A 12,982-nucleotide genomic window follows, 5' to 3' on the forward strand; every position below is an offset into this window, starting at 1 on the left:
GGTTGGTTTAACTTTGGACTTATAAAGAAACGTATTCACTAGTCCGGGGTCACCAATTTGGCGGATAGCAATAAGACGAGGATTTAGATAACGACTAACTATATTTTAAATATAAAGTTACAAAGTTAGAAAAATATATATATCTCGTGGCTTCTAGAAACTCCCCTATTCTTCTCCTTGCCGCGAGAAGTTCTTCAAGGAAAGACGACTTTCATAGCCGCCACACTATTGTTATTAAAACGTTTGTTAGAAAAATTGCTCAGTTATAGCTATCGTTAAAGGGAGTATTCGCGAAAAATACCCCCAATAGGCTAAATTCGATAAAACAATGCTTTTGATCGCTACTAATCTTACTTCTATCTGTTGCGTCTGTAAGGAAAAAAATTGTTAAAGACGTCTCATACCGAAAAACGTAGTGTCATACAAATTAAGAAAATTGCAACATACGACTAAGACCGTAAAAAATCAATTTAATTTCAAACAAATCATTCAGATATTACAACCTATAGTCATCGATTATCTTTTGCCACATTTGTATATAGTTTAACAATTTTCTCCGTATAGACGCAACAGATAGAAGTAGATTTACCCCGGACTAACCAGAGTTAGAGGCATTCGGTATCTTTTATTTTAAATCATGCGCGTTTTGGTTTTTATTTTAACAATCTTTAAACTTGCGAATTTGTTTGTTAAATACTTTTTATTCAAAACGCATATGCCGGCAAAAAATTATTTAAAAAAGAAGGCTGAAAAATTATGTTTAATAGGAGAAATTGTGATCGAAAGTCATAGCTTTCTGGAATATTGACAGAACCGTTAAATCAACTTGGATTAGTAGCGATCAAAAGCGCTTTTTTATCGCATTAAGCCTATACTCTAAGCCCAAGGAGTTGCGACACTTATAAGTCAATCATGTCATAAAAATGGTTGAGACTGTTTATAAGCAGGCTGAATTTATGCATGAAGGGTCACTTGTAATTACGCTTACAGTCCCGTAAACCGTCTCTTAGTTACTTTGTTCACATGCATTCACCCTATATAAATATCGAAGATATTGAAGATGTCTACACGTATTGAAGATATAGGAAGTGATAGAATTCATGTTACTAATCCACTCTACCAATTTTCCACTGAAGGAAATAACAATTATTTACAGCCAGCAAAAAATGTATTTATAAGTCTGATTTTAAAATACTAAAATTCAATTATCTAATGTTATTCTTTTTTTAGTTATTATGGATCTTTTATAAACATAAAATCGGTATTCTGAATTTTGTATTGTATGGGTAAAACGCGACATCTTTAACACAAAAAAGTTTTAGGTTTTTGTTGACTACTTACTTTAAATGTTCTCCATTTTTTTGGAAACATTTCATTGCTCTAATACTTAGATATCTTTAAAATTGATAGCCTTGTTTAAAGGGAGTGACCGACAATGTATGTTAGTTGAATTGAGAATGTAGTATTGTGGAGAATTTTTAGGATTCATTTAAGACATATAAAATGTTTTAATGATGTATAATTACTGAGTTTCAGCGCAAAGTCGATGTTCAAAATCATCTATTTGGGCGGTTACGTTTTGATATTCGATTTTTATTAAATTATTAAATAACGACGACAAAAATGTAAAAAAAATCTACATGAAACTAATTAGTTGTTTAAGAACAGATTGAGAAAATAAAATGAACTCCTATCAACTAAAATAACAGTTATCAGTTTTTGTAATGTCTAATTGTTCACGAAGCTGTTATGCAGATCTCCTGCAATTTTTATTGAAAAGACGACATTAAAAGAATTTGAAGAAATCTGCTAACAAAAGTGTAAGAATAAGAAATTCAATATAAGGATGAAAAGGGAATAATTGATTCTTACATTGACTTTCACTTTCACTTTCACGGATAACAAATTTCGCGAAAATATTTTTGCAAACAGTTTTTCGCTAAAATCATTAAGATTTTCAGGCGGTATTTTGTCTTTTTTGACGAATTTTCGCAAAAATTTAGCATTTTCTTATTCCAAATTTTTTTCGCGAAATGTTCTCATTTCTTATTTCGTTTTTTTGCAAAACAGATTGAAGCGAAATTTCGCGAAAAAGCGAAAATTGTGAGAACCTTGTGACTGTGGAATATGAACACACATTGATTTTTTTTATGTTTTTACTGCAGAGCAAATATCTGAGAAGACATTTCTTAAATCACTTTTTAAGTGAAATAGTTCTGTGTGCAACAGTGTCTTTTGTTCATTGTTCGTCTACTATTAAAAACGTTTTCCTATTCCAGAGTTTTTAGGTTCTCACTGTATAATAATAATATATAGCAATATTAAAACTAAAAGTAGATTCCTTCGCTGGTAAATTCTTTATTCATGAAATGAGGTCTTAGAGGCCTTGAACCAGGCAGTCAGTCAATCACAGGAACTATTGTCAGCTCAAACCTTAAATCCTATTTTTCTTGTTTAAAAGTCCAGAAATTGCATCGAAATTTGATTAAAATCTTTAGTTTGTTTAAAAGTCGCTGGAATTTAAAGAAGGCTTTTAGACTCAAGTTATGACTTTAAAAAGTCCAATGGACATAAGACATAGGAACTGTGCAGTGTAAACAGACTCATTTCACTTTATAAATTAGTTAATAAGTTACTATGTAAAAGTTTAGCTCTGTAACATCATCGAATACATTTGATTATTGTTTTGGTGTCGTCTTCACATCCACAGTTTTCTGGTTATCCCTTTTTCTCATTTTTTACAGAGAAATTATGTAGCAATTAAGTTTCATTAAATTCTGGTATCTGGCATGGGGTGCACCATGTCAAAGTGAGTTATAAAATAATATGATTTTTGTGTAAAATTCAATTATTTAACAAATAAGAGCGGCGGGGGAAAAAAGTGGGGGGAATTATGCGGGGGAAACCCAGTTAAACGACATTTAAAACACCAAAATACATTAGAAGTTTAATTTTTCTTCAAGTTTTATACAATTTTAAGCAGGATAATGACGAATCTCAAGGTTATTTTGAAACACTTTTTTTCTAGAATTGATTTTTTTCAAGAACGGCTATTTCCGCTATTTAACGATTTAAAAATCAACTGTTGCCATTTGTTAAGGAACTGTTTCGTTAGTATAAAAACCTGAGTTTCGTTAACCTAGCATCTAATTCTAATATTTTACAGAATGAACTAACAGTTAAAAAATAAATAGAAGGAAAATGAACACAAATTCATTCCGAACACTGAGATTTCTCTAATTAAATGTCGCGCAAAATTTCAAATGTCCCGGCTTCTGATCAGGTGCTCAAAATTCTGCGTTATCCACTCTGATTGGTTGGATTTTAGTAACTTTTCTGGGTTACAAACTAAAGATTAAAATAATCTTATAGGGATCGAGTGTTCGCGAAAAATGAAAGGGGGTATAGGCTTAATGCGATAAAAAAAGCGCTTTTGATCGCTACTAATCTTACTTCTATCTGTTACGTCTATGAGGAGAAAATTGTTAAAAAACGACTAATACCGAAACATACAAACATGCATACCATACAAATTCAGAAAGATGGAACATTCAACTCGGATCGTAAACAAATCAATTTAATTCTAAAAAATCATTCAGATATTACAAACAATAGTCTTCGATTATTTTTCGACGCCTTCGTAAATAGTTGATATTTCATAATATTTTATATTTTTCATGATCTGAGAGTTACTTTTGAAAACATTTATTCCTGTTTCGAGGATTTTTGATAATGAAGACGACATTTTCATATTTTCCAGGAATGTTCGCAAAATCCAGCGCCAGCGAAAATTATTTAAAAAAAACAAAATCAAAAATATTATGAAATATTAACTATATACGAATGCGTCGAAAAATAATCGATGACTACTGTTTGTAATATCTGAATGATTTGTTTGGAATTATATGATTTGTTTACCATCCGAGTTGAATGTTGCATCTTTCCGAATTTGTATGGACGCTGCGTTCTTCGGTGTGAGTCGTTTTTAACAATTTTCTCCTTATAGACGCATCAGAGAGAAGTAAGATTAGTAGCGATCAAAAGCGCTTTTTTATCGCATTAAGCCTATATATATACCCCCTTTCATTTTTCGCGAACACTTCCTTTAAGATTTACAGAAAGAGAAGATCAAACATTAATCTCGGTATTCAGTTTTCAGCTGTTGTTGTTTAGAAAGAAGAATTTGCCCGTTGTAACCGAATGGGATCTAAACCAAGCTGGACTCACCTGGGCAGATTGGAACTGGATGATCAGTCATAAAGGGTAAGCTATATTTTTATTCAATTTTTGTCTTTTACTATGTTTTTCTCCAGTTCACTTTATTTTTCTATATTTTTTACTAGATTCTTCTTATATTTCACTTGATTTGTCTCATTTTTATTTGATTTTTCCTATAATTAACTAAATTTTTCTTCATTTTACTAGACGTTTCTTACATTTTACTTGACTTTTCGTCATTTTTCTTATATTTTACATTATTTTTCTTTTATTGTACTTGATATTTCTTATATTTTAGTTAATTTTCTTATTTTTGATTGATTTTTCCTATAATTTACTTGATTTTTCTTATAATTTACTAGATTTTTCATATTATTCACTTAATTTTTCTTTATTTTACTAGACGTTTCTTAAATTCTTATATACTTGACTTTGCATAATTTTTCTTCAATTATCTTGATTTTTCTTATATTTTATATCATTTTTCTTATATTGTACTTTACTTTTCTTATAGTGTACTTGATTTTTCATTCTTTTGATTCTGTAAAAGATTTTTCCCAAGTTCAAAGTTAATTACCCATTAGAGGTTGGGTAATTTATTAATTAGAGGTTGGGTAATTTTTCAAGATTTATACACTGTAATGTAACTGTTTTAACTGATACACCTCTGCTAAACTAGTTATATACTTTTCTAACTTGAACAATTCAAGTAACAAGGATGTCTACAAAGGAATATCCCCCCCCCCTTTCCTAGCATACACACCCCCCCTTTCCTAGCATACACCTCAACCCCCCTTTCCTAGCATACACCTCCCCCTTTCCTAGCGTTCACCTCCCCCTTTTTAGCATATACCTTAGTCAATTAATGCTTTTAGGAATTACTAAAAAGGTTTCTTATCTGGGCATTCTTAGAATCAAAATTATTCATTTTTTTGAACGCAAAAGGAAAAACACTCTTCTACAGTGAGTTGGAACACATGAAGGAGTTTTTAGAAGAAAAAAAGTTAAAAATCGGAAACCGACAAGGCATTCCTAACCCCCGAAAGCAAATTGAAGACTTGTTTACTGCTATATTAGTAGTACACTTTTAAAAATTCAATCTAACAAAATTTGGTTTGGTGCTCCAACAAATTGTAATGAAATTCGTAAAAAGTGTGGTGTATTAAAAAGGTAATAATTAATTAAATATAAATTCAAGTGACCCTCCATGCAAAGATGGCAATGCACGATTTGCAACGGTACCCTTGAAACCTTTATCTGATCATTAATGTGGAAGATATTATAATTTTTCTAGGTTTAAAAGCAAATGATCAGTTTATCAAATTATGAACATTGACATCTAATTCATACTTAATAAGACAAAGTTTTAAAGGGTACCATTGTGAATTGGGCATTGCCATCTTTGCATTGAGGGTCACTTAAAATCACGTTCACAGTCCCTTTAAAGTTTTAAAGTTTGCGTGTATTAAGATATGAAGAAAAGGAGTTAGCTCAGATGCTGATAGGGTTCAGAGAGGACTTTCCAGCAGGAGGAATATTTAGGTAACATTACTTTCCAGCAGGAGGAATATTTAGGTAACATTACTTTCCAGCAGGAGGAATATTTAGGTAACATTAATTTCCAGCAGGAGGAATATTTAGGTAATATTACTTTACAGCAGGAGGAATATTTAGGTAACATTAATTTCCAGCAGGAGGAATATTTAGGTAATATTACTTTACAGCAGGAGGAATATTTAGGTAACATTTCTAGCTTTCCAGCAGGAGGAATATTTAGGTAACATTACTTTCCAGCAGGAGGAATATTTAGGTAACATTTCCAGCTTTCCAGCATGTTGAATATTTAGGTAACATTTCCAGCTTTCCAGCAGGAGGAATATTTAGGTAACATTACTTTCCAGCAGGAGGAATATTTAGGTAACATTACTTTCCAGCAGGAGGAATATTTAGGTAACATTACTTTCCAGCAGGAGGAATATTTAGGTAACAGCAGGAGGAATATTTAGGTAACATTACTTTCCAGCAGGAGGAATATTTAGGTAACATTTCCAGCTTTTCAACAGGTTGAATATTTAGGTAACATTTCCAGCTTTCCAGCAGGTTGAATATTTAGGTAACCTTACTTTCCAGTAGGAGAAATATTTAGGTAACATTTCCAGCTTTCCAGCAGGAGGAATATTTAGGTAACAATACTTTCAAGAAGGAGGAATGTTTAGGAGCGTTGATTTTGAGAATCGGTTTTATTTAGATTATTAATTAATAATTAGATTTTACATTAATCTAATTAGTTGTTTAGAAACAGGTTAAGAAAATTGAAAATTAACTCTTATTATAGAAAATAAGTAATCTTATTCATGTGTCATGTCTCAATGTTCAAAATCATTTTCTGTCGATTTCCTTGAATTTTTAATGAAAAGACGACATTTAAAGAATTTGAAGAAATCTGCGAACAAATTAATTAAGAATAAGAAAATCAATATAATGTTAAAAAAGATACAATTGATTCTAACATTGATCTATTGACAAATTTCTAATGAGAAATATGTTCCTAAACATCAAATTAGTTAACTGTAGAATTTTTGTTACATTTTTGTCGTCGTTATTTAATAATTTAAAAAAAGTTGATTCTAAAAACGTACCCATCCAATGGATGATTTTGAACGTCGACTTTGCGCTCAAACTCAGTAATTATACATCATTAAAACGTTTATATGTCTCAAATGAATCCTAAAAATTTCTCCAATATACTACAGTTTTAATAATACATTGCCGGTCACTTTCAAAATAAAACATACTTTGCATGATGTGACTGCAAAGTTATTTGTATGTAATAAATATCCATGCAAATAAATTCTAAAACAACAGAATCTCTTTAGAGTTGAGAGATAGATATTATAATGCTAAATGAATAGAGGGAAAAATTAGCCAAAAATTTTATTTATTGTTTATTGCAGTTTAGTCTTTTATGGATTTGTTTTACTTTTAGAATTTTAATTTTACTGATTTTTTTCAGACATCAATTTGAAGAATTTTTCCCGGAAATCAAGATGGGGAAAAGTATGTCAGACATGGTCTTCAGGTGATTTATCAGCAAATTGAGACAAACTCTTCATTTTTTCCCCCTATATCTTTGCAACCCAATATCGTACAACTCAGATAGTTCAAACTAAACGAATTATGTTAGATCAAATAATCTTAGTTTGAAATATGAAAGGTTTACATTATCAGTATGCAAAGATATAGAGAGTTTGAGTTTGTGGCAAAGACTCAATTCCTTTGATAAATTGTCAAAAGTTAATTCATTTGTTGTCTTTTGAAAATAGTCGACCTTGAATTGAATTAATATGTCTGCATTTAAGATTTAGATCAATGAGTGATCCCAAAATTCACAAAACAAATATTCTGACTTCTGAAGACGTTACAGCGTTCATTCTACAATACAATGCATGAAAAAATAATATTTTTTATAATTAGTGTTCTTGATGGGGATCATAATGGATACCTGGATTTCAAGGAATTTCAACAGGTAAAGGCAGTGGCACACATTTATGGTAAGTTCTACCCTTTAACCGGATCCAAGTTTTTGATTCAAAGGGCATGGGAAGGGATGTTTCCACCTTTTGAAAGCAAACTTAGGTCATCTTGTTTTTGAGGTAAAAAGTTTAAAACTATTTAAGATACTATTATTGTTTTGTTTTTTAGTTTCAATTTTAAAAAACTCTCAACCTCCGTTTAAAAAATAATACCCATGCTATTATTACTATGTATTTCCTACGGTTAGTTTAAACTTTTAATAAAATTCAGGTAGTCGTTTAGCTAAGAATTAACTTTTTTGTTTCATTAATAGTATTTACCATTATTTTTATAAGTTACAGTTCGTTAACAAGCTCAATATTATTAGCTGCGTAACATAATATATTTTAAACAGTTTTTTTTCAACAGTTTTATTAATTAACAAATAAAAAAAATAGCAGTCTTTGCCGGTTGATACGGACACTTCAGTTAATTTTTCAAAATTTCCGTTTCGTCAACGGAACTTCACCTAGCACCACTCCAGACTATTTATTCATGAGAGAATCAGCAAAGAAGTTTTTAATTTTTCTCAATTTGTATTTGTTGAGGCAATTGACCTGGTAGGAGCCAGACTCCCAGATGACAGACTCAGGTATAGAAATAATTTTAATAAAATAATTTTTACCCGCTTCTAGGGAAACATTTATAGTACTGGGCGTGTTCCTGTTTTTTTTTGATTGTTTGTTCCTCGTTTGTTCTTATTCCAATCATTCCATCCCCATTTCGTTCCGTTCTTTGTGTTCTTGATCGTGAAGGGTTCCGAGAACGGTTCCAAGGAACGGGTTGGAATGGGTTACGAGGGGAGAGGTTGGGTAAAGAGAGGTAACATGGTCATTGGCCAATCCCGCCAAACTGACAGAAATTACAATTGTATGGGTAAATTAAAAATATTCACCCATTTCTATTATTTCTAGATGATTTAGAACATGTTTCTTTTAGAACGATTTCAGACAGTTCTTTTCAACCAATTACCTTTTGTTCCATATTCGTTTTTTTATAGATCGTTCCAATATTTTTAAGAACACGTTCTATGTGTTCGTTCTTTTTTAAAGAACAATTTCATCGTTCTTGAAAATTCAGTTCGTTCCCACGAAAGAACGATCGTTCCCTGAGGACAACGCCCAGCCCTTAAACATGTTTAAAGAAAACTTACTGAAAAAATTATACATTCATGAAATCACTCACGGCAATCTGAGAAGGATTTCTAAATATGTGAATTATGCTTATCCATTAAAATATTTCTTAAAGTTCCAAATGGTTCAGGTGGTCTTTCAAGCTGTATGATGAAGACAATTCTGGGAGTGTACAGCTTGCTGAGATGGAGAAGGTAGAATTTAGAATGGTGTAGGCCTGGGCAACTTTTTATCAACACCAGTAAAAGCCAATAATTACCCCAACCTGAATTCAAATACCTTTCATTAGATGTTAATACAATTATAATGAAATGTTTATGGTCTCAAATTTAAAAGATAAAAAATGTAGTAGGATTGGGTTAGGCATAAGTAAAGCATTAACTGCTTTCACTGTTATTAATGGAAAGTTGCCCAGGCCTACAGGGATGCAGAACAAATTACAATTGTTTTTGTTCATCCATTCCCGGCAAACCAAATAACGTTAAGTTATCTTAAAACATTGTAGTAATGGTTCCTAACCTGAACAAAAATGATCACATTGTAATGTAACATTTGGCATACATATTCTAAACATTTAACACTATTTAAATGAAGCATCAATTCTAATTCCACTATAGTTCCGCCCCCCTAATTCTGTTGAATAAAACACACTAGGTTAACCAATTACTGGGTAAACTAAATGGGCAGGTACAAGTAAACACACAACTCCAGGCAATGTGATTCAATGTTCTAGGTTATGGAATGTGTTTACAATATGTTTGAGGGAATGGGACAGCGTCCAAGTGGCGATCCTAAGGTAAAAGAGAGTTTAAAACACACTATTGTGAAATAATATCTAGTCCCTGAATAACTAAGCATTCATAATCTTGTTTGCATTTGGAAAATTTGTTGGACTTTTGACCTTTAAAATATGCAAGACAAGCTATGATTTAAGTTAAACATTAAAATATACTATGCTTTAATCCTAAAGGCCAAAATCTGCAGTTAAGTCTGATAAGTTTGATCAATGCTGTTCTGAAATGATTAGATTCGAGCCAAGGAGATATTTGAGAAGATTGATATCAACGGAGATGGAGAACTAACAGAGAATGAATTTGTTCGGGTAATTTCAATTGTTTATTTCAGCTTTGGGAATGGGTACAGTTTTGAGAAAAGGTTTTTATTTTTTGTTCCTGATCAGTCCACTTTGGTCATGCTGTTCACAAGTACAGACAAAATATTAAATATTTCAACTGCAAAAAAGGATGGGTGTTGTGATCAATGTATAACGAGAGTGTCATAAGCTGAATCCTTCTTAGGATAAAAATTGCTTTAACTATTAAAATATGATCCTCAAAGTAAATTTTAAAAAACGACAGTGACTATTTGCAGGGTTGCTCTGAGGATAAAGAAATGATGACATTACTGAACAGTCTTTTCACCTCCATGGTCGGGAATTGATTTCTCTTAACTCATAAAAAATATTTAAGTATATATGGACATTGCACATTCAGGAGAGAAATTATCTATTTAAGTTTTACACAATTTTGACCAAACTTTTTCTAAAATAGCTGAAGATTGAAATCAAGAAGTTTGCATCATACCTAAAAGTTTAAGTTAACAAAAAAATCAACATCTCTAGCAATTTTCAAATGTGTGCAGTGTGCATATTTTATTAATAGCTGTGATTTCTTGTTAAGAAATGTATCACATCTATGTAATAAAACAAAACATTTATACATATGTATAGTTTAAATGTGAGTGTTATTTTAGACCCAAATTAAGAATCAATTTACAATCAGCTTATGATTACAGGGGAAGAAAGTTCCAAACTGTGTAATCATGTTCCAAACCTGACACTGAGTCCCAAATTTGGGCACAAATATCATGATCAACATTTTAGTGACTCTTCATGTGCCAAGTGCAAAAATCAATTAAATAAACTATCTCCAACATATTATCATGCATGACGAGAAATACAAATAACACTTTTTACTACTAATCTAAAATTAGAACTGTGAGCAATTGTTTATTTTCAATTAAAACCATACCATTTCGAAACAATATACAAGGTTTCCCATTTTTACACATGTCACAAATTCAAATCTTGGACACATTTTGGAACATAAACCAACTTTTGAAACAATCGATAATCGATAATTGAAACATTAAAAAATTCAGCAAAAAATGCGCTTCCATGATTTACAAAATAGCATGAGTCCCTGAAAATATTATTATCTTCTAAATTATTCTAAAATTTGTTTGCACATTTTACTTTAAAATACTGAGAGTACAGATGAAATAAAATTTTGTCAATTTTCAATAAAAATGTTCAGCATTTTTCTGTCATTGAAATCACCAGCTGTCTATATGATCAGGATCTGAAAGTGCTGCTGCCCAGTAATCATGAAGAGTAAGCTGACCCTCTAGTCCACTAGTTTAGATCAAACAAAAAATTATAATTCTTTTGTTTGATAGTTCTTAAAAACCTTAAAAAAAGATTTTTTTAAAACCTTATATTTAACTTCCTGCAGTTTCCTACTATATTTTTGTTAAACCCCAAAAACCAAAGGAACTGAATTCTCATTAGGGTTGGGCAAAGTTCCACTAACAAAACAGAGGTTTTCGAACATTAACAGAAGAGTCCGCTATTTTTTCAATCCTTAATTAAACTGATTAGCCGTTTTTGAAAAAAAAAAAACAGTTGAAAACGAAAACAAAATGAGTGGGTTTTCTGCTAAAACTGCAAAAAGATTAACAAAATTAACATTCCCTTCTTATCTTTGAAACTAATAGCTACCTGAATTATATTTGTTTTAACAGTTGGAACTAACCATTAACGGAACGGCAAGAAAAAGTGGAAATGTCCCCAGCCCTAGTTCTCCCACAATTTGTGATTTTGGTACTTCCTTTATTTTTGCAATCCTTGATGTTGAACTTTGATATTTCAATCTATGAATTCTTTTTGGTTAAATAATCTAAGTTGCAATTTTGACATTGATCTAGCCTTAGCTAGTTTAACTACTTTTCTCCTCCAAGATTAACCAGAAATACAGTTAAAATTGATTTTGGCATGACAGATAAAATTGCTGTGCTAGTTTTGGTAGGTTAACTACTTCTTGCTTTTCAAACATTTTCTCCTAAGATATTAAACTTAATTAATTGTTGATTTCCTAGATGTAATTAGACAACATTGACCTACTAGGAGGATCCCAGAAACATATCCCTGAATACACAAGGATATATATTTCCTTGATGTAATTAGACAACATTGACCCACACTAGGAGGATCCCAGAAACATATGTCCCTGAATACACAAGGGTATATATTTCCTAGATGTAATTAGACAACATTGACCCACTAGGAGGATCCCAGAAACATATGTCCCTGAATACACAAGGGTATATATTTCCTAGATGTAATTAGACAACATTGACCTACTAGGAGGATCCCAGGAACATGTCCCTGAATACACAAGGATATATATTTCCTATATATAATTAGACAACATTGACCTACTAGGAGGATCCAAGAAACATGTCCCTGAATACACAAGGATATATATTTCCTATATATAATTAGACAACATTGACCCACTAGGAGGATCCCAGAAACATGTCCCTGAATACACAAGGATATATATTTCCTATATATAATTAGACAACATTGACCAACTAGGAGTATCCCAGAAACTTGTCCCTGAATACACAAGGGCATATATTTCCTATTTGTACTAACACAACATTGACCAACTAGGAGGATCCCAGAAACATATGTCCCTGAATACACAAGGTACATATTTTCCAGATGTAATATGACAACATTGACCCACTAGGAGGATCCCAGAAACATATCCCTGAATACACAAGGATATATATTTCCTAGATGTAATAAGACAACATTGACCCCTTAGGAGAATCCCAAAAACATGTCCCTAAATACACAAAGGTATAAATTTTCAAGAATTTGAAAGGAAATTTTTGATATTCTGGAGGGGAAAAAAGTCTTTTCATCCACTGGACCCTTTATGATACTTTTAACTTAAAAATTCATTTTATAAAACATTTATTGTCCCCAG

General features: G+C 31.4%; 2 protein-coding genes across 3 annotated transcripts in view; one reads left to right on the top strand and one right to left on the bottom strand.

Moving 5' to 3' along the window:
* LOC111703553 (zinc finger and BTB domain-containing protein 17) overlaps positions 1-12,982 on the bottom strand; it is a 31,501-nt gene that overhangs the window by 17,775 nt on the left and 744 nt on the right. The window lies entirely within an intron of this gene.
* On the top strand, positions 2,745-10,911 carry LOC111703555 (neuronal calcium sensor 2). 2 transcript variants are annotated; one of them, XM_023475525.1, is made up of 10 exons: positions 2,745-2,809; positions 4,174-4,263; positions 5,689-5,760; positions 7,232-7,297; positions 7,693-7,744; positions 8,340-8,383; positions 9,055-9,118; positions 9,658-9,720; positions 9,952-10,026; positions 10,296-10,911. In XM_023475525.1, exons 1-10 carry the CDS (start codon positions 2,790-2,792, stop codon positions 10,362-10,364), a joined length of 615 nt encoding a protein of 204 aa, XP_023331293.1. In that variant the 5' UTR covers positions 2,745-2,789; the 3' UTR covers positions 10,365-10,911. The 2 variants fall into 2 exon arrangements, with proteins under 2 accessions (XP_023331293.1, XP_023331294.1); XM_023475526.1 differs by lacking the exons at positions 2,745-2,809; positions 4,174-4,263 and adding an exon at positions 5,203-5,388.

The sequence above is a fragment of the Eurytemora carolleeae genome, unplaced genomic scaffold (genome assembly GCF_000591075.1).
Source record: "Eurytemora carolleeae unplaced genomic scaffold, Eaff_2.0 scaffold544, whole genome shotgun sequence".
NCBI classification, from domain to species: Eukaryota; Metazoa; Arthropoda; class Copepoda; order Calanoida; family Temoridae; genus Eurytemora; species Eurytemora carolleeae.

What these genes read in the sequence shown, in the direction of transcription:
- LOC111703555 (XM_023475525.1), top strand. Translation starts at nt 2,790, where the DNA reads ATGGGGTGCACCATGTCAAA. An exon ending in ATGGGGTGCACCATGTCAAA is followed by an intron (nt 2,810 to 4,173) that starts GTGAGTTATAAA and finishes GTTGTTGTTTAG; the next exon opens with AAAGAAGAATTTGCCCGTTG. An exon ending in GTCCAAGTGGCGATCCTAAG is followed by an intron (nt 9,721 to 9,951) that starts GTAAAAGAGAGT and finishes TGAAATGATTAG; the next exon opens with ATTCGAGCCAAGGAGATATT.